We start from the raw sequence: 26,923 nt of genomic DNA, 5'->3' as shown, positions 1-26,923 counted from the left end.
CCCACTTTTATCTGAGAAACACACCCATATTTTCATGACGTACACTTGCACGTGGTGGTTTATACCAGTGGTTCTCAAACTTTTTCATTGTAAGGCCCCCTTTGTGTAGAGTGCATCGCTTTGCGGTCCCCCAAATAAAGACTTATAATCTTAAATGTAACATTTTTATTTAAACAAAAACATATTCGGTTATACAATGCTGAAACATCAATTCTTTTGTCTGGTGGTCTTATTTTTCTGATGTTTGATTGCATAAAATCTATGATCAATTTCTATATTTCATAAAACGCCACAAAATCTGTGGCCCCCTGGATCCATCTCTAGGGCCCCCATTTTGAGAACTACTGGTTTATACTATGTGAACTGAAATGGGTGCATGTGCATAAAAAAGAGCGCACCTTTCAAGGTGTCATGAACTAGAGAATGCCCTTTTCCTGTGAACCAGGTAACTGAATAGCTACAATCTTCCAGTCTTCCACAGCGATATCTTCATTGTGAAAGGCCTGGTGGTTTGGGATCAAAATATAATATTTTACAAAAACTTACTTAACTGAAAATCAATGTAGGCTATAAAAAAAAGCAGCAAGTAAGGCTGTTATATTAATCTGAGACCCTGTAAACAAAACAGTGTGTCGTTTTAGTAGAGATGCATATAGGCCAATAAAAGCTATTTTCACACTAATGATCAGGGCCGATAGGAACATGCAATGAACTTGTGCTCTTGTATATAGAAAATGTTAATAAACATCACCAATTTGACGTTCACCATTAATAATCTATGAATTCATAACATTTAGAAGAGAATATTAATTTAATCTTCAAGAATTTGAATAATCAGCTACAACATAACACTTTAAACATGAAAAGATTTGTTTCTCTTTAGAGAATCTTTTTTAACAAGCATTTGAAAAACAAATTTGTTGTGTGTGTTGGAATGAAATAATAAAAAATAACAACATGTAGTACATACATACAAAAGAGTAGTTTATTACATATGATAAAATACGTTAACGCAAACATATTTTTAGCATTTGGGTCTATAGTTAACTTGCAAGCAGATAACAAACATAGTGCAGTTCTGTACAGAATGAAAGCTTCTTTATTACAGTATATTTAGTCTTTTGTTTAGTTCTTTGTGCCTCTGGATTCCATTGTTTTCTCCAAAAACTCCTAAAGGAAGAAAGTTACAATGGAAACCTTTAGTACATTATCTACAAACACAATAAACAGATCAATGACGATGAAGAGCATTTGAAAGTGAGTTTGTTACCCTGACAGCATCAGACGCTTCCCCTCCCTTCAGCTCTCTGTATGTCAAATATTCCTGAGCAAAAGACACTGCCTCCTCTTCACTGAGAACACATGTACATTACAGTTTAAATCTCTATGTTTTCTAATTAAAGTTGCTGTGACATCCTGAGAGATATTCGATAAACTGTGTTTGTGATTAATCTGTGGCTCAAAAGGATTATTTGAGAAGGTTATAGAGCGCAGAAAAGCCAAATTCACCCATAATTCCCAAGAAAACAGCTCACATTCATGTATGTGCTGAACTGTTATACAGGGCTGAAGTCACTGTTTTCATGTCTTGTTAATAATGAGCTTCGACTGACCTGTTTTGCTGCACGAGGCAGTTCAGAAGATCCTCCACTATATCACTGTTAGCCTTTGTGATCAGATGCCTCTTCAGGTGAGTGAAGTGTTTGGTCTTTATTAAAGTCTGAGCACGACCATTTCCACAAAGAAACATAAAGACGTTGTCTCTGATCTACAGGAAACACAAATGAGTTCAAGACATTTTAAATGCGTATTGAGAAGAAGTGCGTTTATAAGTAGAGACCTGTGAAGGAATGCCGGCGAGTTCTCCGGTGGTCATGGTTTCTTCTACTTGATCCAGAATGAGGGTTGGGTTACAGGACGACAGAAAGCTCTGATTTAACAAACAAACAAAAACTGTTTTAGCAAATAAAAGTTACATTTCTAAGTTTTGGCATGGTTTTGCAAAATGTCATAAAAAATGCATTGTGTTGCATATCAAATGCCACACGTAACCAGGACTCGTTCAGATGTTAACAGATGAAAACTGCAATCTGTACCTGAAAACTGGACTTAAGAACAATCCAAATCTTTGGTGCTATTTTAAAAACAATTTTAAAAATAGCTCTGTGATGCTTACCTGAATGTGCGGTTTCTTTTTACTGACGCAAGGTATGAGCAGAAGGACGCCCAAAGAGAAGGCCTGCATATTAAACTGAGAAAACCGCTTGGCAATGGCAACCAGATCCAGCGTCAACAAAAACGGGCATCTCAAAAGAAAAGAAAAATAATAATTTAAAATGAAATAATGCACATCTATAGACCCATAACTACAGATACATACATGGAAACTAATTGACAGATTAACTGCGTTTCTAAAGTAGGAGACTTACTTTAATAAGAGGGCAAACGTCTTATACATGATGTCTTGCTGTTGAGGGCTGAGAGGAAGAGAGGCTGACAAATAAACATACAGACGAACAAAATAAGTGTTAAATACAAGTAAATACTGTATGTAAAAACTTGTTTTTAAAGAGGTTTGAAAAACTGTTCAAAAAGTTTTTAAAAAAGGATGACTTGTACAGAATAATGAAGTAAAGCAGCCAATTAGAGTCCAGAATAAACGGGAACTCCTTAAGTACGACTGTTTCAATACAACGTAAAGAAACTGAGAACATTTCTGAACAATCCTAGGCAAAGGATGAACACTAAAAAACAGCTTTGATTTATGTTTCTTCACAACATAATCCCAAGAGTTGTGCTATTCAATAGCTTTGATGAGTTTGCTGTTATTCTAAAATGCTGAAAAATATGAAGAATGAGTAAGCAACCCTGCACTTTTTACTAGTGTGTGTGTGTGTGTGTGTATGAAAGCATGTTTCACCTGTCAGGAAAGGGGCTTGAATGACATTACGCCAGGTTCTGGACAGACCTTGCCCCTGCATGGAAAATCACGGTTTTAATATAAAAATTATTAACAAATTTCATGTTAACAATACAGACAATAGAATGAAAATGACCTCTAGAAGACTGGGCACTGCTATGAGAGCTTCAAGAACCTTCTGCAAGTAGCCCGTCTATAAAAGACAAAGGGAAACATCTAAAATGAAAATATTCTTGTCAGAGAACATTAGAAATAGAAAAATGTGGTAGACCAGAAATAACTTCATTGTGTGGACCGAACCAAAACTCATCTATTGACTTCAGTACCATGTTGAATGACAGAAGTTTTTGCAGGACACTGTTCCACAGCTGAAGATCATAAACCTGATACTCCAAACAAAGATCTGCCACAAGACGCACAGCCTGAAGAGAAGACACAACACATGACAACCTTTACTGTCAACCTATTTCTAAGAATGAACACAGATCCTCTGAGACCCAGCGACCTTCATTAATGAGACCGCTTCTTTTTTTATACTTTATTATGTCTCTCGTTTCAAACATTTATAGTATAATTCTATAAGACATCTAATTTTTCCCAATAGTTATTCTTCATTATTACCTTCAACTTTGTTTTACATTTATATTTATATATTATTTTTCTTGATAATACCTTCCACCCAGAAAAAAACTACATAAACTACATTCATAAGCACCTTTCAATATAAAATATTCACATGTTCATATAAAAATCTTATAATGACACCTAATTCCCAATAGGTATGAATTATTTATCGATTATCAACAATGTTAAAATTCTCATAGACAGCTTCAGGCTGTCACAAATGTCTTCGGCCTATTTTTAAACTACATCACTTATGATTTATTCACTGATATTACTTATGTTTAGTTCAGTTCTGCTCATCACACTTAAGATGAAAACTACACAGTGTTATGACACGGGTTAAATCAGAGGAAAATAAGAGAAAATGTAAGAGACCAAGCAACTAATAAAGGAAATAAATAAATGATGTTGTGACAAATTGAGATTTTAATTTATGGAGCTGTTTTTGTAAATGTAAAAAATTGTTAAAATAATGTCTTCACATTCATACTATTAATCAAACATTACATTGAAACTCTTTTTTGATTTGCATTTAGCAAAGAGAGATGACAAATGGAAGCCTCCGGTGGACCTGAGGAAAAGCAAAGAGTCTGAGCTAAAGGTAAGAAAATGACTGTGGATAATGTAATATGACATTCATGTTAAACAACTTTATTTGAGTTGTTAGTGAAGGTTCTTTATGAGGCCAAAGATTACAATATAAACGTCTTTTTCTACAGTTTTTAACTGTGATGAAAGCTAACTTACGTTGTTTATACAATTGAGAAAGATATATGAAGGAAATCGTATTCAGTAATCATTGTGCTTTTGCAGTTGACACTTCCCAAAATAGTCAACAGGGGGCGCCATGAGCAAAAGCGTCAGCTTGAGCTGTGGCGCCCCCATGTGGTCACTATCGGGCCTCCACCTGCAGGTCTGGATGCCTCCAGAGGTGAGTGAATATTACACATTGAAGTCTTTAACCCAACTGTGTTTGATATCATAGTACTTTAGTTAATCTTGTAGGTTTCTATAGCCTCTTAAGAAATTAAAGGTCCAGCAGCAAATAATCTGCTTTGTTTGCAGTGTCACTTCCACGTCTGGAAGGTTTTACACCATCCAGACCTGTCCAACCTCGTCCACCGAAGGTTGGACAAAGGAGGACGTTCAGGACTCAGGTATATACCTCTCAAGACATTCAGATGTGAATGTGATGGTTGTTTGACTGTTACTGTGTTTCATCTGTTTTTAATATCTGTGTCAACAGTCAGGCAAGAACCCGGAGCTCATCATTACGAACAGTCCTGGTTTCCCCCGACTTGGAGCAAAATGAGGGATGAGCTAACTTATTTAATGTGCAAAATCAGAAAAAAACTAGCAACAACAAAAAACTACAATGGTGCATAAAAAAAAATCTTGTGCAAAAAAAGGAATTACTGTATGTGCAAAAAAAATGTGCAACAGAAAATAATTATGTGCATCAGAAAAAAACTATGTGCAAAAAGTACTGTGCAAAAGAAAGAAAAGCTCTGTGTGTGTAAAAGTTATTTCTTTATAATATTATATTTACTGTTTTTAATAAATACTATTAGTTTTTTATTCTGTGTGCTTCTTTTTAGGAATGCCATAAACATACAACATAATCCTGTTTTAAATCAGCAACAACAGATCAAATTTTGATGATTTTTACTAAAACTTTTTATTTGGAAACACTAAAAATGATTTTGCTTGTGGTATTTTTTAATTATAGTTATTTTACCACTTGCAATATTTGCAAAGGTTAGGTAACAATAAGTCTTATTACACGGTATAAGTAACAGTTATCCAAGAATTGAAAAGATACTAAAATGTGAAGATTAAAAGGCTTTTGTCTAAAATTTTGGGTAATAGACAAAGATATAAAAACATATTATATAATGACATTTTTACAAATGATTCAACAGATCCTCTTGTCTAATGCCAGTGTTTGAGTCAGAAGTTGGCATGAAAAACTGTTTTATAGCGCTAAGTGACAGTGATTCTGGAAGTCGACCTCTAATGAGTGTCTGAATCTGAAAAAGTTTTGTAACGATCGAAACAAAAAGTCACTTTTGGTTCAAGTTGCAATCTGTACCTGAGGTTCGCTGCTGTGGTTCTTCCACAAACCCTTGATCATGCCTTCCTTTGGGCTGCTCATGAACATCTCCAGGGTATAAGGAATGTTGAGCGCCTCCAACTGACCAAGATACACAAAGCACTTCAAATAATATCTGTGCAAAACAAAAGCACAGGATACACTTCAATGTTCATTAAATCAAAATGTCATTTATTGCACATGAAATGTCTATAGACTAACAGATGGTTTTAAAGCAACAACATAAACAAACGTTACTGCGCATGCACACTTCTCGGTACACATCCGCAAAGAATAGAGTCCCTGCAGATTATTTCTGATAACAAGCTAAATAAATAACAAGTAAATGACATTAGATAGCGAGTTAAAATTATGTCTAGTCAGTATTCTTTTGGGTTAACAGTTGAAGAACCTTTACTTGGCTAAACTTAAAGTTACACGATATTAAATTTATTTACAATAAAATTCAACAAACTGTTCATATAATACAATTATTATACAATAAAATACTAATATAAATTCATAATATACGTAAATGAAATAAAATATTATTAGTTATATTGTTAGCCACTAGCCAGACCGATCAACAAACAAAGACCGTATGTTAACTTCAGGCCAGGCGCGTGCGTCCTATGAATCCGTCTATAATGTTATCATTTAAAAACATGCAAAAATACTTACGCAAGAGTACTTATGTGTCACTCACTTGATTTTGCTGCTGGGTTGATTTGAAAGTGCCTCCAATGTCGCCGTGTCTGCTAAATGAGTGAGACAGAGCAGAGCCCGACTGTGATGCTCAAAGGTCAAACGCAGTCCTGATCCTCCTAACGGCTGAACACAAGAATAAACATTCAGTGCTTTCATTCTTACAGTCCGCCGATAGATCTCAGCAGCAGCTACACAGACACTTTCCATAAACAGTTAAATGGTTCATGAAGATTAAAAAAGGTCCTGGAGTATTTACCCATGTCTGAGCCGTCAGGATGGGACTGAGCAAACGGGCACTTATATCCATGGGATGCATCTGCAACAAATACACTACCCTGCAGAACACAACAGTTGAGAAGGACATGAGGCGAGTCAACAAGCATATTTAAAATGAATACCTAATAAATGAATACCTCATGAGGTCAGGGTCATCATTTACATCAGTGACGTAGTCCGGATGACTGATGTCCTACAGAAAAAGAATACATTAATGCCTTGCTAAGTAATACTGCTATACAGATGTCTTCAAAGCATGCATCTTCAACCAAAGCCCAGAGGAAATAAAGCCCCTGGTAAAATATTAGTTTGAAGGCTAAAGGCGAGGCTAACCAACGTGCCCCCCAAAAATCTGCAAACTGACTCATTGGACATGCAGCGTAACTGATGTTTTAGGATGGGTCAGAACGGATCTTACCTTCGCATTAGGCTGACCGGTTTTACACAGCCACTTCTCCAAAAGAACGTTCCGGATCTTCAGAAGATCCACACCATTGATGGAAGCGATCTCTTTGGCCACGCTGTGAATATCTGTCACATGTGTACACTGTATGTAAATGATTCCTGAAATGCTACTGTTGACTAGCACAGTTCAGTGGTTTGTCCTCACCAGGGTAAGTCTGGCCCGCAGGATTCTTCATGCGCTCGATCACAGAGCCGTGCTCAAAAAGAGCTACAATGAGACGGCCGGGCAGACCCGTGAGCTTCAGGAGCTCTGAGGAGCCGAGCTGAGACGACAGGAGGGCGTTCTCTGTGGCCGAGCGCTGGTACTGCAGCTGTAGTTTAGAGGTGAGCGCCTCCCCACGCTCCTTCAGATTCTCCTGATTAAAAACAAGGTACAGACCAAAGTGCAAGACATTAAATACAAATAGCATCTTCAATACAGCACTCGAGAAAGTCACACAACATATGACTCATATGAGATAATAACTCAAAATATAACATAGGATGTCCTCCTTTAATGCTTTAACAGAACATAGACGAGACACGTGCAAAACACTATTTGATACTTTTCAATACAGTGTTTTGGAAAACAAACAACATACCTCCAGAGTATCTGACTTGAGCAACTTGTGAACAAGCTCCAAGCTAAACTTTAAGAAAACTGTTTTTTCCGCACCTGAAATCAAACACAAACCAAAAAATGACATTCTACCTCATCATGACATTGACACTCTATTCTAAAAACTGGACAGTGTGATTTTGCTATTATCAGTGTTTCCGCCATCTTGGATTTTCTAAAAGGTCTTCTATTGGTCACACGTCTTCATGTGATATAAATCAGCAGGGTTACCAAACTTGTTGGCATAAGTTTGGGTTTCTGGTCTGTAGCATTCACATAAACGGAAATCAACGGAATGAAAAGTCCGTAGTCTGACTCACCCGCGGGAAGGTCCTGAGCGATCTTATGGACTGTGGCAGCAGCCAGTTCCAGATTCTGGATGCACAGCACGTGTCTAAAGATGTTCTGGGTGACGGTGGACATTTCTCTGGAAGGATCCATGTGCTGGATTCGTTTGGACTGTTCCATCACCAAAGGCAACAGATTCTTCTTAAACACATGGTTCACAGCCAAAACATACAGCTTGTCGAGATTAACCTGTGCAAAAAACAAACGCTAATACTGTACATTACTGTAAAACATTACGTTTGCATAACATTCCCCTTATGAATTTGTCTAATTTGGTCACTGTACTTTCAATATGCTGTATGTGACATCCTATATATGACATAGTGCTGTATAAAGAGGTCAGTGAGCGTGCGTTACCTTCATGAGTTTACAGATGAGAAGTAAGGTGGGTAAAGTCTCTTCGCTGAGCTCTGGAGCTGTGGATGAACAATGAGATCAGACAAATAGAGAGAAGATGAACCAAGAGGGGTGTAATGAGCAGAAGTGTGCAAAGCAGATACACACAAACGATCTTCCAGAAGGCGTGGTTGGTCTGGAAGAGCAGGTGAAAGGGCAGGCGGGTGTTTGACAGAGCCGTGGGTTCCAAACAGTTCTCCAACAGGTAAGAGCTCTCCAGGTCGGCAGGGGGAGAGATTCTTCTGTGGGACTTCAAGTGTTGCAGTAATCCCATCATCTAAATGATCAATCAGAAAGATGTTGGCAAAATTCTTGTGTTTTAAAAGCAGTTAAAAACGAATGAAATAACTCTGGGATGAAAACAACTCGCGTTAACCCCAATTCTGACAATACTACAAACCCCACAAACATTCATGCAAGAATCAGTATTCTGTCGACGTGTCCGTTTTTTACTGACCTGACCGAGAGGTAACAGCGTGGTGCTCTCCTCCGCCATCTGAATGGTTTTGAGCACTCTCTCAATCCGCTCATAATTGTAAGGACTCAGCTAGAAAACAGATCACACTATTATTTATCATTATTACAAACTCGTATCAGTCACTCATCTTAAGAGCCTTCAACACAAAAAAGAATTCATCTGGTCTATTGTTTAAAAAAGTTAACTTCCTGTAAAGAGTGGTAAAAATAACTCGAGTTAAAGTGATTTAGACACGCCATGGACACCTTGGTCAATGCTGTGTTGAGACTGATCACGAGGTCTCTGGTCGAGCTGAGCTGAGGAACGATCTGTAGGGCACGCTCCAGCATGTCATCACTTCCTTGTTGTTTATAGCCCCGCTGGGCATCATTGGGGTCGCGATCTCCGGCCTCCTCCGTCTCATAACACGCGTCGTCCTGCAGCAGTAGTGTTGTGATGTAGAGGTTGATGGCAGAATCCTGGTCCAGATCAAACGCGCTGCATATCAGAAAGTAAAAAACACACAGTTATCTGACACGGTCCCTTAAAAACACTTCATAAAGAAGGAGAGAGAAAAGAGTTGAGAGGAGAACCGTCGGACTTGCCTGCAGTACTGCAGTATAATGTCCGGTGTCATGCTTTTCTTCTTTACAAGTGTAGGAATCAAGTTTCTCTTCGTCTCTGTGCACTGCCCAAACACAGACTGAATAGAAACCTAAAAACAAACGTCAAACAAACTTTAAAGATGATCATCAAAAGATTATTGGATGGATTCGTGACAAAGTTGTAGTAAGCTTAACACTGACCCCAAGTCTGCCCAGCTGAATGCCCCACTCAGCATCAGTGATGACGGACAGAAACTTTTTTCTCTCCTCTTCATCTTTATATAATAAACTCAGATGGGCTCCCACCATAGCAACAGCCTACAGGAGGCCAAAACAGTCAGCGATAAATTCATGAATGAACGAACAAGATTTTTGAGTGGAAGATTAACCTCGTTTTTTCTTCAGAATAACATGCAAGTATAACTGGGAGTGTGTATTTAGAAAGGAATCGGGGTCAAACGTCACATAGGGCTACGCATCAACTAGTTCACCTGTGTGACAAACCAAACTTTATTCTGACCTTAATCTTGGCATAATTTTGCCAGGCGCTGCTGATCATCTTCCATAAAATATCCACGACTGCCGCTTTGGACAAAATGGTACAAAGTCCAATGGCCAAGTCCGAGTCGACCACCCTCCAGTTGAGCACCTGTAACACAACTCACATCAGTACATCAGGTTAAAGGGATAGTTCACCCCAAAATTTTAATTCTGTCATCATTTACGCACTCTCAGGTTGTTCCAAACCTGTATAAATGTCTTTGTTCAGCTTAACACAAAGGAAGAATGTTGGAAGAATGTCAGAAACCAAACAGATCTCATCCTCCCTTTACTGCCATAGTAGAGAAAATAAATACTATTGGAGTCAATGGGGGAGGAGATCTGGTTTGTTACTGACATTCTTCCAAATATCTTCCTTTGTGTTTTCATTTTGGGGTGAACTGAATTACTCAATGTAGTGACATGTTAGTCATCCACCGACATGCTAGTTTATTAGTGAGGTTGATTAGTTTTTCTCAATTTTTGGTAACTTTAAAGGACATAACTATAACAATAACTATATTAGAACCCATAAACCGTATTTTCTAAGCACAAGCAAAATAGTTTCAAACTTTAAATGTGTGAGCCCTTTACATTTGAATGGATTTTGATGGGCTGTTTAATCGTTCATCGGGGGAAAATACTGCTCCGGGGTTGCCAAGTCTTTGCTTTTCCTGCAGAATTGGGAGATTTTTTAAACTGCTGCAGCGGGTTGTTTTTTTATCCCGTGGGTTAAAAATGGAAGGATTTTATTAATCAGCAAGGTGAGACCGTGTTTATGATCTATACAGTGATACAGTGAGTTAGCAGTGATTGGCCATTGGACTAGTTTTGCTATAAAGATCTGGCAACCCTGTTGATACTGTTTTCTGTCTAGTTATCATTATAGTTGTGGTGTGGATTCCACTATTCTCTTAAAACTTTTTTTCAAAACTATACTTGTATTGTACTTGTTAGCTCCTAATCCTTTAGTCAGCATTCGGCCGGTAACTTCATTAGGCGCTTCATCGTTATGCATGGTTTATATCAAACTATAAGAATGAACCCAGCTGATGTAAGTTGCACGCCTGATTTGATAAAAAAATCCTGTACCTTCTGTAACAATGAGAACACGACCAAAGTGACAGACGTAAGAGCCGTTTTCTCGATTTGGTCAAGAGTCTGTTTGTCTCTGGCCAAGCGGTTGCTGGAGTGCAGCTGCGAATGATAGAAACAAACATGCAAAAAATTCATCATTAAATGCATTTATATTCATATAAACACATTGAAAGGTATCAGTTTCGGAGCTTGATGATGTCTACTTTAAGGCCAGCGAAAAAGCAGGATCTGACAAAATAAACTTAAGCACTCAAAGCCTCTTTCTTCCGAATATTGATGATAAGAGGGTGGTCTCATATTTCTTGTTTAAAGAGTACATATTACGAAATTATGTCAATGACATTTCATGCAGTGTGTAATGTTGCCGTGTTTTAAAGTAAGCAGTCTGCCAAATAGTAAAGCCGAAGGTGAATGAATAACATAGTTATTGGCTTGGAAGAAAGGGAGTCGACTCTGAATCACGCAAACGAGTCGTGCCCTAGTCCTATTCTCGAACCGCTGCGGATTTACGTCACTACATATAGTCCCCGCCTACGTTTTGCTAGGACTGCCCGCGAAAACTTCACTCTTCTCCCCCAAACACTGTAGCTCGTGAGCCTCATTTGCGGTAGACCAATCACAGCAGACTAGACCATCTGACCAATCAGATCAGAGTAGGCTGGCGGAAAGGTGGGGATTAGACGGATGATTCGCCGAACGAATCATTTGAGAGTCAGTCAAGAAGTAAGGTAAGAAAAACTGCCTATTATAACAAAATAATAGTGCTTTTACACCTTCTATGTACGTAAACTTGTTGTTGGACACTCCATAAACCAAAATAGGACCTTAAAAATCAAGGAATATCTACTCTTTAATAAAACACAACAGTAAATACCACCTAGCAATAACAAATAGCAATCTTTGTTTATGTGGGGATGTGGAAGTAATCTAAAGCCTGTTGGCTGTTAGAGGAAAAATAAGCTTTTCAAAAAACATTTGACAAGAAATATACATTTGTCTTTGACAAATACAACCTCTACTGTCTTACTTTCATGCTCAGAGAGAGGTCCATGTTGTTGGAGACAAAGTGCAGTAATATACTGCCGTAAGACTCCATCAGAAGTCTCAGAGCCAGTTCCAGCTGACTGCACTCCTGGAGTGTTTGTAACATAGAGGCCATGGGATTTAGCAAAGGACTGACCAAATCACTACCTGAATAAAGAGACAGTTACAGAATTTTGTATTAGACAAATTTATACGTTTCTATCAGCGGGAGGTCGAGACTCTTACCTGCTTTGAGAGTGCAGTATGACAGACACGAACAGTCGAAAGGATAAAGCCTCGAATCTGGAATTAAGGACAATGTTTTATGAGTAAAAGTAAAAAAAGCACGGTTAAAGCACAATGAGAACAATTCAATACAATACGGAATAGTTCATAAGAACCACTGAACACATTCCCATATTCCCACCTGACAGAGGCAACAGATTGGTGGTGATTTTATACTGAAGCGGCAGCACTGACACTGGATCCAGCACAATACCGTCTTCATTAAACACGTCTTGTAAACTGGACTCGGTGTATGCATCCTCCTCACCACTCGAAGCGGATTCCTGATCACAAAATCGAACTTTAAACGCTTGAATGTTCGTGTAATACACGGGCAAATATTCTGACCAGGAAACTGACCTTAGCGAAAAATCCAAAATCTTCAATCTGACACTGTCTGTACACATCTGCGGCGCTTCTGGTGCTTTTGCACAACTCCAGACAGTCAAGCAGAAGGTCTGTGAAAGACACACACATTTATTCCTTTTGAGATGAGTGATCTATTTCCTGTAAAAAACAATATGAGATCGTTGCCGCACCGCTGTGGCAGATGGTGATGGCCTGGCACGCCAGCCTGTTAACGACGGCAGGGAGATTCACTTTCTCGGGCAGAACCATGGGCACGTTCTCCTCCAGCATTTGGCAGAGTCGCTGGGCGGTGTTAAACAGGACTTTTCCCGTGCTGGAGCTTGGGTGATGCTGGTACAGTTCACTTTAAATGTTGAGAGCGAGAGAGATGATATTTAATGTTACCGTCAACAGAACACAAATGTATTACTATTAATATCTTAAAAAACTCGTACCCGAGGATCTTTAGCGCTTTCTCCACATCTCCAGCATCCAAAGCCCTCAGCGCCAAGTTGGCCCACAGCTCCTGCTCGGTCTTCTGCAGCTGTCTGGCCAGCCGGTGGAGGCCGGCTTCAGTGGAGAGAGATTTTGTTTTGCCATCTGGATCATTGGCTATGGTGGTATCGTCATCGACTCGGTTGGTGGACACCTTGTCAGGGTGTTGTTTTCCAGAACGTCGCCAAGCCTGCGTGTTCTCGTATGCCGTGATGAGCTGCTGGCTAAACTTGTGTCTCACTACTGGATCGTCGTACTCTGCCGGAGTCAGGAAGATGTCGAAGTCCTCCTGAAATTTGAAATATTTCCAGTTTTCCCTATCATTTAACACATTCGTTTTGTGTGATAGTTTTACAAAAGAGAAAATATGGACACCTGTAGATGAGCAATGGCTGCGAACATCTTCGTATTGTTCTCGCACTCTGTTCTCTTGAAGGCATCATCTACACGTTGCAAAGTTCGATAGTCAAGAATAACTTACTATTAAAGGATTAATTCAACCGAAAAGAAAAAAATCACAGTTTACTGGGTGCTTACAGACAAATACATTAAATTTGCAATAGTAACTTCCTCTCTATCGCCATCTCTCTTTAAAAGATTAAATTGCAGGTTACTTTATTAGCTTATATTTAAACAGATCAAAGTTAAATGATGTTAAGCTGACATGCCTTGTGAAACCCGACATCTTAAATTATAAGTCATTATTTTAAGCTTTTTGCATACATAGTCAATGACTGATTTGTGTCTTTTTCTATCAACAACAAAAAAACCTTACGGATTGTATCTTTAAGGCATTTTTTTGCTAAATAAGGACAAATAGATCATCTGTACTGACATGCTCTTCTGCAGCATCACTGATGCGTGATGTACTCACCTGTCTGAATTCTCTGCAGGTACTTCAAAGCTTCAACCATAATCTGTGATGTGAGCATCTGCAGCTGCTTGTGCTGTTTAAGAAAAGTACATTTACGTACATGTGCTGTGTTTATGAATGAAACTCCGTTAATCTCACTTTCTCACACACGGTCTGACCTCTTTAGAAATGTGTCGTTTGTCCTGAAGCTCAAGTCTTGCCCAGCAGGCCATGCGCTCGATCACATATTCAGCATCTGAATGAGGCAGATTCTTCAACAGCTCGATGCACTTCTCTCTCTGCAAACAACACATTCAACAAATAACAAATCTTTCAGTACAGTTCATTCAAACTATTTCAATAAATATGTTTGTGAATGGTAGTTTACAAATAAACATTCCTTGTGCCCATGTAGTGAAAAGTGGTAGCATGCCATGACTACTTTAACCTAGATTGGGTTACCTAGATTTTGAAACATTCTTAGGTCCGATTCACATTTCGCATCTAAAACCGTGCGGAAAAAGTGAGCCGTGCCTCTTTCTCTCTTCCAATGACTAGCGGTGCATGCGTGGCACTCCGAAAAGTTGAACTATTTCCATCTCGATGTGGCGCCGACGCGCCTAGAAAAATGTGCGTGCCGCACCTCGCGTCTGCATTTAAAATAACGAATAAGCGCGCGGAAAAGACGCGAAATGTGAATCGGGCCTAAGTGTACAATTTATCGTAAAAAATGGTGAAAATTAGGGATGTAACGATTCACTCAGCTCACGACGCCATGCGAGTCACAATACACTATACTATATACAATACTATAACAAAACTAAACTGCGATTTTAAAACAAATTTCAAATTAAATAAAAAATAAATCAAACAAAAAAAACCACACAAAAGACTCTTTAATATAAACAAAGATTTTGTCTGTGCTTTTCTTGGATTTTTTTTACACTTAAGAAATATCAGCATATCCACATTTTCCAAACAGCCCCTGCTGTTCAAACCATGTATTGCAATTCATTTATGCCCGACTTGAATCGTCAATATTTACAACTGACTCACAGTGAATCGTTACATCCCTAGTGAAAATTTACATTTAGTCCTTTAGCAGACGCTTTTATCCAAATGAGGTATACAAATGAGGTAAACAATGGAAGCAATTGGAACAACATTAGGACAACAAAAAGCATAAGCGCAGTAAAACTGGTCTCATATAGCCTACCACAGTATACAGAGCTAAGGTTTTTTTTGAAAAGTGTAGAAAAGAGAATAGTCAGATCTGATCGGTCAGGTGCTAACGGAAGAGATGTGTTTTCAGCCGATTCTTAAAGATGGCTACAGAATCTGCTGATCTTGTAGCAGCGGGCAGATCATTACAAAATATGTGTAAATCTTTTTTTAATAATCCTTTATCCCATAAAGTGTTATCTAACATTTTGTCAAGCTGACCTATTCTTTATTTCACTGTACACATTTTTCAGAATTTTTCAGAAAGAAAATCTAATGAATTTCACTACTGTCATATCTTCAGAAAGAAATACCTCATGCAGGTAAATTCAGTTCAGTGTTTCTGAGTTTACCTTGTTATGCTGTATAAGCTGAATACAGTGAAGATGATAGATCTTGGCCTGGTGAAGTTTGTAGGCTTCTGCTAACTTCAGAGAGTCCTGGAGGGAGCTGGGCAGATCCTGCTTCAGAATATGCCTCACAAGCATCTAGCCGAAACAAACAACACTGATGTCAGCTATCACAACAGTTGACACAAAGACCTGCAGTCAAAACCGTACAGAATGACTCAAACTCACCATGATCTCACGAGAGTTGGACAGGGCTAAGCTGCGGATGCCATAGCATCTGAGAAGCTTCTTTATTTCCATCAGTCTATAACCCTCTCGCAGCAGCTCCTGTCTGAATATAGTTTATAAATTACATCTGTATTGTGTTCCTCTTACATCCAGAATCAAATCATGCAACTGTAAAGAGTTTTGTTGTGTTTATAAATATTTGCATGTCGCCTGAAGGTCTTACTTTGGATGCTCCTTCTCCAAGTGCTGTTGAACGAGTTCCTCGATGGTGTCGCTCCAAGGCACCACCGCCTTATACATGATCTCAATCACAGCATCCATCACCTTCTGAAAAATGGTGAACAACAAACTTTCACTTGTTGAGCTTGTTGAAGTTTCCCCCAATTAAATATTCTCTGGTATGCAAAGACATAAACAAATTAAAACGTGAAACAAATATTGTTACAAAAGTAAATTCACAATAAATCAAAAAACTTCACAACGTGCTAATGTATGAATCGCTTTAAGCCAATCGTAACAGTGATGTGGATGACACGGGTGTTAACGGAAGTCAAAGAAAAGTTCAGTAGGTCAGTTTGAAGTCTTTGAGTTCAGTTTAAATACAAAAGGTCATTAATGTAAACATTGGGATACAAAGTCATACCCCGCCATGTTTTCAAACAAAACACCAAAGGCGGCTGCCATTTGGAGGAACTTCTGCAGAATGACATAACAGACTTTACCAGTGTTTTTGGTAAGAAGGAACGCTAAACAGCACATTTGTGCATTTAACAAAAAAGACGTTTTGGTAATTTCATGGTAATCCATGTATGTATGAACGGATCTCACATTGGTGTCCGTCATGCAGTTCAACACCGAGACGGCTTTTGCCTCCCATTCAGTGAAGAGAGAAGTGATCTGAGAGCTACAGCACTCCAGCAAATCCTGCAGGATAGACACACACAAAAAAACATACAAACTCAACTTTATTTAAATAGCGCTTTTTTACAATTTTCATTGTTACAAAGCAGCTGTACATGAGACATATTGACTAAAAACAATTAAAGTTATAACTGTAAAAACAAGAAAAGGTGAAAACACAGAAGACAGACACATACCCACACGCACGCATGCAGGAACGAACGCACGCGCACACACACACACACACACACACAAACCATGTTTACGTTGTTATACACATGTCATTACACAGATTTGTGTCCTCATAAACCATGTATACAAGCACACACACGCACACGCACACAAAAGCACGCACACACACAGACACACACGCACACACACACAGTGAAAGCACACATTTAAGATAAAGGAAAGAGAAATACAGGTCAAATATTAAACAGACTATAAATTCCTATATGCAATATTAATTAAGTAAAACTTTAAAATTCTAATTCTAAAACATGAATAATGAATACATAGAAACATCATGAAGGTAAGTAAACAACAGCTGGATTTTGACCAATACATTCAAAATCAAAGAATAAACTGCTGAGGCTAAACAAAGCAGAGGAAAACATGCGAGACCTTGATGTAGTGCAGGAGGGTCTGATCCAGGTCCAGTCTGTTCTCCAGAGCGTAGGGCCGAACGCTGCTCTTGATCACAGCAGGAATGAGTTCTGGAGCCTGAACCTTATCCAGCATCAGAAAGGCCATACTGCGTGTGCTTCCCTACAAACAAAAACACAAATCACTTCACAATTGTGTTGTGAAAAGTTTTCCTTATGGTGTTCAGCATTAAAATAAATAGGTTAGATTTGTGTATCTGTCTAGCTAAAGAGTAACGCAGAGATGTTGTTTGTAGGCCAACCCGGAAGGTTCCCTCGACCGAAAGCCTATGCATTTTTCCCATAGAATTTTGGAAGATCGCAAAAAGTAAGATCTGTGTTTAACAAAAGTTTATGATACTTATATGTTTTGTCTATCAAGAAAATTTTTACAGATTAACACATTATTTGCTATTTTTGAAGCATAAATACAATAGATGTAGTAAAAAGTAGAAGTAAAAAGCTAACATGAGGCTATAAACAGACTACACTACAGTCACTCGATATCAATGTCACCGACAACTTTTTCAAATTTTATTAAACACGTGTTCCCTGGTATAAGTAATTACTCAGTTAATGAATATTCATCAGCGTTTTTAGAGATTTGTGTCCATGTTGCATTATTAGTGAGATTTTTATGTTTGATGACGTTTAATGTCCCCGCCAAAGGACGTAATCGTCTTTAGCAACATGTTAGCAAATGCAGTTTTTAAGACACGATAAAGCTTTAAAAATCACGAGCGGGTTTGTATGTTTTATGTCATAGAATAAAAAGTGAAAACATTTAGAGCTTTTGTTAACCACACACCTTATATGAGGCATTTGACCAAAAACCCCACTCAAAAAAACTTTGGGGCGCTGGAACCGGAAGTGCTAAAATGCTAACTCGCTTCTGGGTCTTGCATACAAAAAATCTCCATCTCTGCGATACTCTTTGACTAACGTGTGTAAATGTTTGTACTCACCCTCTCATAGTCAGACAGTGAAAGATGGCAGTTATATTTGGTGTAGAGGTCACATAGCTGACGGAGATTTGTCACCAGTGCCTGAAGATTTTGCACGTCTTCTGTCCCACATTTATCAACCTGTCATTCACATTTAAAGAGAAATGCAGGCTGATATAAGTCGAATTAACACACAGAATATCAAAAGTCACCAACACGTGTGAAATGGGGGCAAACTTGATATTTACCAAACCCATGGAGCTCCACAGGGAAGGTAAGCCCAGTTCAGCCAAAGCGAGGCCATTATGAGGCCAGTCATTCTGAGAAAATAAGTAAAATCTTACTGAAAAATATATTCTTCAGTCAAACCAATAGCTTGCTGGTTTTGGCACAATGTGGGTGTTTTGTAGGGAATGGAGAAACAGGTAATAAGGATTCATACCTTTTCTGTTAACTCTAGATTCCTGGCACGCTGCTCCAACCATCTAGCAAGAATTTTCTATGTTGATAAAAAATACAAACTGAGATGTATAAAAATGTGCTGGTGCTGTGAATTAAAGTCACAAAACTAATGTCTTCAATACAAACAATATCTACTGTATATTTGTGTTCTGAAAAGCCTCAAACCTGTCCTGTGGGCAAAACTCTCCTCACGAATGGGACGACCACACCCTTAAACCACAGACTGAGGTCGTGTGATGGGACGTCCGATGGCATTGAGCCCAACAGAGCATTCAGAGAGGTCTCATCGAAATCACTGGCAAACTCTCCCTGCGAGAGAAAACAACCACTTAACTTATATTAACAATTAAGTCTCAAAAGTGACTTAATACATACAACACTTCATCAAAAAGTACTAAAAATTGAATAGGATTTAGCAGTATGATGACAAGACAGTAGAAAAGTTTGAACGGCTTTGCCATTTAATGTAGTTCACCTTCAAAATGAACATTCTGTCATCGTTTACACCAGTAGTTCTCAAACTGGGGGCCTTGGCCCCTTGGGGGGGCCCCAAGATTGATCCAGGGGGCCACAGATTTTGTGGCATTTTATGAAATATAGAAATTTATCATACATTTTATGCAACAAACATCAGAAAAATAAGACCACCAACCAAAAGAATTGATGTTCCAACATTGTAAAACTGAATATGTTTTTGGTTCAAGTATAGGATTATAAGTACTTATTTGGGGGACCACAACGTGATGCACCCTACACAAAGGGGGCCTTACAATGAAAAAGTTTGAGAACCACTGGTTTTCACGCCCTCTTGCCATTTCAAACCTGTATGACTTTCTTTCTTCCAGAGAACACAAAAGAAGATATTTTGAAGAATGTTGTTAACAGCCCCCTAATCACTTGCTTTGGTTACAATAGAAGTGAATGGGGGGCTGTGCTGTTCTGTTACCAACATTTTTCAAAATATCTTCTCTTGTGTTCTGCAGAAGAAAGAAAGTCATACAGGTTTGAAATGACAAGAGAGCATGTAAACGATGACAGAATTTTCATTTTGAAGCTGAACTACTCCTTTAAAACACATATGATGCGGCATACAGCACTCCCACATTTTGTGTTAAAAACATAAGCTTAAAAGTTTCTAATTCATGGGGCATCAAGCAGAGATCTCTTGTTTGATCGGCCTCCAGTTCACATGGCTTGGAAGCATAACTACATTCATAAAATGGAAGATTCGAGGAATAAAATCTTTATTAAACCATCAAAGACATGACGCATATTTGCCACCTGGGAACAGTATGTGATTATCATATAAATGTATTTTGAAAACAGGCAAGACAAACAAACAACCAATGGCATGAATTGTAATAAAAGTTTCACCTCATGTCGTAGCCATAAGTACTGCGCTCCGCTAAGATTTCCATCCCTCAGAAGATTAAGGATGTCTTTCAGATAATCGTTGCTGTTCAAAAACTCAATCCATGACACTCCCCTGCGCACAAAAAAAGATTCACTGGAATACAGATAATACAATTACTTGTATTAACTAAAATACAATAACAATGTTCAGCTTGCAATGATATATGAGGTACATACTCAAAGCTGTTGGGTCCATACATGCTGGAGAAGGTGGCAAGTTTTGCCATGGCGATCTGGACCTGGGAGCATGGGAAGCGATTGGAGACATAATTCAACATCTCTTCAGCTATGCTAATTGTTGGCCAGGAAGCAGTGAGGCAGTACTGCACCACAAACTGCTCGTCCTGTAAGAAATACGTGAAAACTTAACATCATTAAAAGCCAAAATGAGCCCATGGAGAAGTCATATGGTTTCAGCATTACCATAATCTTCATCAGGTTGGTTTTAGCCTCTTCAATGAGCTCGGCCCACTCATGGCTTAAATCGCTGCCTGACGCTAAAATGAGTTTTTCCAGCACAACATTCATCTTCACTTTATACACGAGCTGACAGAAACGAGACACCTCATCATAATACCACACATATGTCATCAGGTGTCTTATATGGCCTCTTTTTCGTTGTCTTACCTCAACGTCAAGTTCAAATGCTTTCGCAAATTTCTCTGCTTCTTCAAACTTGTGCTTGTAAAGAAGTCTACTCAGTCTAAAGAAAGAGAGAAATATTTATACATGTCATATGGGCTGTTAGACGATTAATCGCCTTTAATCGCACCCAGAATAAAAGTTTGTGTTTACATAATATATGTCTGTGTACTGTGCATAATTATTTTGTATTCGTAAACACATACATGTATTTAATATGTATACATTTAGGAAATATAGGCATGCATGCATGCATATATATATATATATATTTAATTTATATTATATTTAAACATTTATTGATTTTTATATTTTATTTTTCTTATATAAATACATGTATGTGTTTCTAAATACAAAATAAATATGGACAAACAGTACACAGACATATTTTATGTAAACAAAAACGTTTATTCTGGATGCGTTTAACAGGCCCTAATTGTTACTCATAAACAATGACTTATTCCGCTCAGTGTACCTGTTCTCTGGTAAAGCTTCTGTAAAGCATCTTATCACAATAGTAGAGACCGGATCTCCATGTCTGCTTCAAAACACAAAAATCATTCAATCTAAAAATGTACAAAATTATGATTTACAAAGAATCATAAATATGTCTGTCAGTCACCTCTTTGTGTCAGGCAAAATCCTTTCCAGCAAATACATTGTGTCCTACGCAAAAGAGTTTAATTTATAATTGAACTTTAATAGTTTTACATCATAACTTTTTTATGACTTCTGGCTATACTTTCCCTCTCTCTTTTTTTTGAAATATTGAATTGTTTTTATAAAGATTAGACTAGTAAAGTATTGTCATCCACACAAATTGCTGTTATAGTACACATAGGCCTTTTATTATACAAAGTATACAAGTTTTTAGCCGTATATTTTCCCCAATGAATGCACCAAAAGAAAATACTGATATTAAAAATCACAATAAATGTTCCAGAATTACCATACTGATCCCCTTCTGGATCAACCAAGACTCAGCAGAAACTTTCAGTGAGTAGAAAATCTCCATAGAGGGCAAGGACTGAACCACAAGCTTCCTAGAATAAGGCTGAACACGGATACAAATGACAACAGGTCAATAACATAAATGATGAATTATGGTATTGGGTAAACACATTATGCATATGTTCTTCACCCAGTGCTAGCGTAATATGGATTCACTTAAAGATGCTTGTTAGATACTTTTTGTCAAATCCAGTTTGGAATGTTTTATGTACTAATAGTCTTCAGGTGACAATCAATTCTCCCAATGCAACAATCTACATTAAACATAAAATACACACCTTGTGTTCTTCAACCACCAGAGTCAGAATTTTAAGGGTGTCATTTTGCCTGTTTAACCACAAAAAAACTGCCTTTAACAATACGTAAATTAATAACAAAAAATGCTTAATGTTTTTGTCAAGGAATGAAATACTTGCGTTGTAAAAGATTTGGAGTTTCTGTCTGATGTAAGCAGAAGATCCACAATGTATTGATCCGGCCAACAACACATCACAATGAACGAGTGCAAGTCCAATAAACTGAGCATACCCTTCACATGAAACAAACAGATATGATGCTGTGCACAATCCACATCGTCTTAGAAAAAATCACTCTTGTTTAACAATAAACACAAATTTTGACAATGTATACACAAAGACCTGAAATAAAAACACATTTTGGATTGAGTATGGAATTTCACACTGCAGGACATGTAACACACTAATAAAAAATGAATGTTTATAAACAGCAGCTTTTGTATTTGTTAGGGCTATCAAACGATTAATCACATCCAGAATAAAAGTTTGTGTTTACATAATATGTGTCTCTGTACTGTGCATATTCATTATGTATTTATAAACACATATACATACACATACATGTATACATATTTAGGAAATATTTACATGTATTTATTTATATTTTTACCAGTAATTTAAATTATATAGTATACACATATTTATTAATAAAAATAAAAAAAATATGCACAGTACACAGACATACAGTATATTATGTAAACACAACATTTTATTCTGGATCGCTGTTAATCGTTTGACAGCCTTATTATTTGTATGCTCAGTTTTCCATCTTTAAAGCTCGTACCTCTTTGTTTAGAACATAAATCAAATTATCTACAACATGAATCTTCTTCACCCCTTGAGAAAAACGACAGACAGAAAATGAGAAATGTTAATTACACTGATGATAACATATATATTTATTTAACGTAAATAGTAAAAATACATGTAGCACCTGACATTAAAGCAGAATCCAGGTGATTTGTGAGAGTCAGTGATGTCTGGCCATGACTCATGCTCCAATGTGAAAGAACACTTGAACCATCAGCCTGTCATAAAGAATCATTTAGAACATTTGTAATGGCACATCTGAACAATTCAGTAAACATCAGGCCTAAAAAAAGTTAGGTTTGTTTTCTTTTCCCCACCAATTCTTACCCCGATCAGAAGGTGAACTGTGCTTCCAAAGCAGACCAGACCTGCTGAGATGCAGCCATCTTCATGAATCTCTTTAGTTGAGTAGAAGTTGATGGCTATGTGAGCTTGGATCTAAAATCAATGGGTAAGATTACTGAGACAACCGTGCAAATGATGACCAGCTATGATGAAAGAACATTTGGAAATCTCCATCTGGAGAAATTTGATCAAATTGAAAACCAACCTCATTTAATGCCCCCAGATTCATGTCTTCAATTGCTAAACAAGACAAACACAACTCTTATCATTTTCATTTAAAATACAATATATACATACAAGTTCAAAGAATTGATTTGGGATTTCACTCAAACCTTTTTGAATCTTTCCCAAAGCAAGATTGGATATGTGTAGGAAACCATCGTGAACAACAAGGTAGAGATCATACAATCCTAAAACAATAAATAAAGGATTTTAATAATCACAATACCACTCTGTGTACCATATTTGTCTGCTTAAAATGATTTATTTCTCCACTCTCACCAGCAGAACTTGGTGTCACATGTAGTATAAGGCTTTTGAAGGTTGTCTCATCACCATCAGAAGAGTTTTGTTGTTGGAGGGTCTGAACAAAAATTCCCCAACACAACAAGGTTCTTTGTTATTGGAGCAAAATAAGCCATTATTCCATTTATATTAAATGTGTGCTTACTTTGGTCAGCACAGTCTTTTTCAGAGGGACATAGACGATGTGCAGTCTTCCATTTCTCTCTCCGATCAGCAGAAACTGTCCTTGGGGACAAACGGTAACTGCATCGACCAAAGTGTCTGAATACAAGAAACGTTTTGGAAGATAACAACATGAGATACTGGTTTTCTTTATGTTTAATGATAACGTGAATTGTGAATGTAGAGTTTGTGTTACCAAAACACAGATGGATGAGAACAGTTTGAAAACTAGGATCAAAGAGAAACACAGCCGTGTCTGCCACAACAATGCTGCAGTTTGGATTACTGGAGGCATAAACCTTCGGATTAGACAACACCTGCGAGACAGAAAGAGAGTGTAGCTATTGTTACGATGCTTTTATTAACCTTTAATACTTTCAGGCAACGATGTGGAAAATAAACGAGATAACACGATGCAAATATTAAATACATACCACCACACATTTAAACTAAACCATTCATCTAAGAACATTTGGATGTGAAATTTACAACGGCATTATTATTGATTGCGTGCAAAAATAAAAACATGCTTTAAAACACTTAGACAAAAAGTAATATTGTGTGGGTGTATGATGTATAGTGGCAAGAGATAAATAATCTTTAATTTAATCTATTAAATAAGACTTAATCGTATAGCCTATATGAAATAAAAAATAAACAGGAAGTGTTCCTTGACCAGTGTTGTTTACATTGCAAAAATTGCTAAATGGTCTACAGTGTGATATAAGTAAGGGATAATGTACAAGCAGCCGGTTGTTATCGCGAAATAAGCCCCGACAGTGTGATCAGGACCCGACGCGAAGGGTCCTTATCACCAGTGTTGGGTAAGTTACTCTGAAAAAGTAATTAATTACTAGTTACTAATTACATATTCGATAATGTAATTAAATTACTGTACAAGTTACTCTCTTCAAAAAGTATTTAATTACTTATTACTAATTACTTTCTATATCCTACATCAACCTTGATTAGTTAAGTGATTCAAAGATAGGCATGAAACGGCTCTTTTAATTCATTCAAATAAATAATATAAAACTACATAAGTATTATTATTAATTACAAATGTGAGAATTATACATTAAAGCACGGATTTTACTTTGAATTTTGATGTCAATTCCTCTTCTGCACACACATATATTACACAAAGTATTTAGTTTAATTACATCAGAAGTAACTGTAATTAAATTACAGAAAAAATAAGAGTAATCCCTTACTTTACTTTTTCAAGGGAAAAGTAATTAAATTACAGTAACTAATTACTTAGTAACTAGTTACACCCAACACTGCTGATCACACTGTCGGGGCTTATTACACGGCTACTTGCCACATGAGAAAAAAACTGGACATGAAATGTGAATTTGAAATATTTTTTAGCTAATTTTTACCGAATGCAAACCTTCCGTGAGGAAAAGATTACTTTCTAAAAAGTTTACTTTCGGTGTTAAGGTAAGAAACGATTTTCAAATGTCACGAACAGGCAATTAGGTTTAATCATTTGTAAATATAATGCCATATATGTTATTAAAAGATATATTTATATTTAATTGGTAAAAAAAACTGTCTTTGTTATCTGGGAATAATAACGAACCTGCAAATGTCGCGACTGGCCAATCAGAATCAAGCATTCCAACGAGCCGCGTAATAAAAAAAATAAAAAATGATATGACATCTGTTTAATCCTGTCATTTGAGCTGAACACATTATTGTGTGACATTATTTTGTCATTTTTACTACTTTAGGAAATTCTCTGTCGGAATTTAGCTTTCCTAATATGTTTCTTAATTTTAATTTTATGTCAAAATGTTTTTTTTGTGCCAATTTTTATTATCTTACATAAAGGAGGTTCAATCAATCCTTGAATGTTGTGTGTCCAAGAAGAAAATGGTACTGAAAATCGAAATTGTTTTGCAAATAAATCTTATTTGATGTTCAAATTCAAAATCAGTGTTCATGTTGTTCAAAAATATCGTGCTACTGTCGTATAGTGAACACGGTAACTTACCGAAACATTCAACATTAGTGTACGACCGTTACGTGGTAGCACCATGGTAGTACTGCCTTGATATAACGTTAACGTTACATGTCCAAAATAAAATAATGTAAAATCATGGTACATTAATGTCAGTGCAGTTAGCAACAAACAGTTTTTCAAGTCAAACACAAACTGCGAAAAGAGCCACGGCGTGCCTTTTCTCTTTAGTTGTACTTTATTTGTTTACCTTTTCAGAGGATGAGATTTTTACAAGGGTGTCCACTTGATAGAGAGCATTTGCAGACTCTTGTTCAGCATCGCTGTACAGACGGACTGTGTTCGTGTCTTCATTTGGCAAAAGTTCAACATTATTCCACATCCTCGACGGGCGATAATTTGGCGTCGGTGACACCAAAATGACAGAAACTCTCCGTGATAAAAATTGACATGTACACACAAGTGACAAGCGGAAAACACAACTGAAATTTGGCGCCGAGATTAATCTACTTCCGGCAGTAGCGTGAGTACGTTTCCTGATGCGTGAGCACGTAAAGGAAATCAACTTCATGCGGCTGTGCAGCTGGCTGCGCAGACTGATCGTCGTATGACATTTGTATCGCGAGAGCGCGCTACTAGGCATTCTGTTAAATCGCTCTCGCGGTACTCTATGTCATTTGTCGATCTGTCTGCGCAGCGCACATTAACAGTGTATTAAAAATGAAAACGTTTTTGCAAACACTTTTAAATATTCCTCTCCTTATTCCCATACTGTTCACACAAAACATATGAAGTTAAGAAATAACAGTGACAAGGGGTAATAGTTTAACGATTTAAAAACTGGTTCGACTATGCGCATCACTGCACTGT

At 37.4% G+C, this 26,923-nt stretch overlaps 1 protein-coding gene across 2 annotated transcripts; it reads right to left on the bottom strand.

Annotated features, from left to right (window-relative positions):
- Positions 1-941: 941 nt before the first annotated feature.
- On the bottom strand, positions 942-26,541 carry kntc1 (kinetochore associated 1). Of its 2 annotated transcripts, none has more exons than XM_057328674.1 (61): positions 26,304-26,541; positions 24,281-24,401; positions 24,068-24,183; positions 23,899-23,980; positions 23,730-23,807; positions 23,603-23,637; positions 23,380-23,490; positions 23,177-23,270; positions 23,027-23,079; positions 22,363-22,475; positions 22,225-22,273; positions 21,885-21,989; positions 21,558-21,601; positions 21,411-21,476; positions 20,921-20,996; positions 20,717-20,839; positions 20,471-20,637; positions 20,255-20,366; positions 19,046-19,189; positions 18,861-18,917; positions 18,667-18,738; positions 18,440-18,559; positions 17,455-17,598; positions 16,759-16,854; positions 16,154-16,257; positions 15,931-16,033; positions 15,706-15,840; positions 14,311-14,430; positions 14,153-14,225; positions 13,654-13,721; positions 13,239-13,567; positions 12,975-13,147; positions 12,796-12,893; positions 12,578-12,719; positions 12,397-12,453; positions 12,155-12,318; positions 11,122-11,226; positions 10,010-10,138; positions 9,691-9,807; positions 9,490-9,599; positions 9,151-9,382; positions 8,885-8,974; positions 8,536-8,704; positions 8,389-8,447; positions 8,004-8,220; positions 7,667-7,740; positions 7,231-7,441; positions 7,039-7,151; positions 6,758-6,813; positions 6,601-6,679; positions 6,343-6,467; positions 5,637-5,772; positions 3,247-3,342; positions 3,057-3,113; positions 2,921-2,975; positions 2,430-2,493; positions 2,177-2,306; positions 1,841-1,930; positions 1,614-1,768; positions 1,271-1,352; positions 942-1,170 (listed from the first exon to the last, which is right to left on the bottom strand). In XM_057328674.1, exons 1-61 carry the CDS (start codon positions 26,433-26,435, stop codon positions 1,126-1,128), a joined length of 6,672 nt encoding a protein of 2,223 aa, XP_057184657.1. In that variant the 5' UTR covers positions 26,436-26,541; the 3' UTR covers positions 942-1,125. The 2 variants fall into 2 exon arrangements, with proteins under 2 accessions (XP_057184657.1, XP_057184666.1); XM_057328683.1 differs by having other exon boundaries at positions 21,411-21,473.
- Positions 26,542-26,923: the final 382 nt, after the last annotated feature.

The sequence above is a fragment of the Triplophysa rosa genome, linkage group LG2 (assembly GCF_024868665.1).
Source record: "Triplophysa rosa linkage group LG2, Trosa_1v2, whole genome shotgun sequence".
NCBI classification, from domain to species: domain Eukaryota; kingdom Metazoa; phylum Chordata; class Actinopteri; order Cypriniformes; family Nemacheilidae; genus Triplophysa; species Triplophysa rosa.
The sequence above is the reverse complement of the archived record's forward strand: the minus strand, read 5'-3'. Positions and strand labels throughout refer to the sequence as shown.

Bases quoted from the DNA above. Each gene is read 5' to 3' on its own strand.
- kntc1 (XM_057328674.1), bottom strand. From the start codon at position 26,435: ATGTGGAATAATGTTGAACTTTTGCCAAATGAAGACACGAACACAGTC. The intron at 21,602-21,884 runs GTAATTCTGGAA...TCTTTTGCGTAG, and splicing joins TCCAGAAGGGGATCAGTATG to GACACAATGTATTTGCTGGA. The intron at 12,454-12,577 runs GTGGGAATATGG...CCTTAATTCCAG, and splicing joins CAATCTGTTGCCTCTGTCAG to ATTCGAGGCTTTATCCTTTC.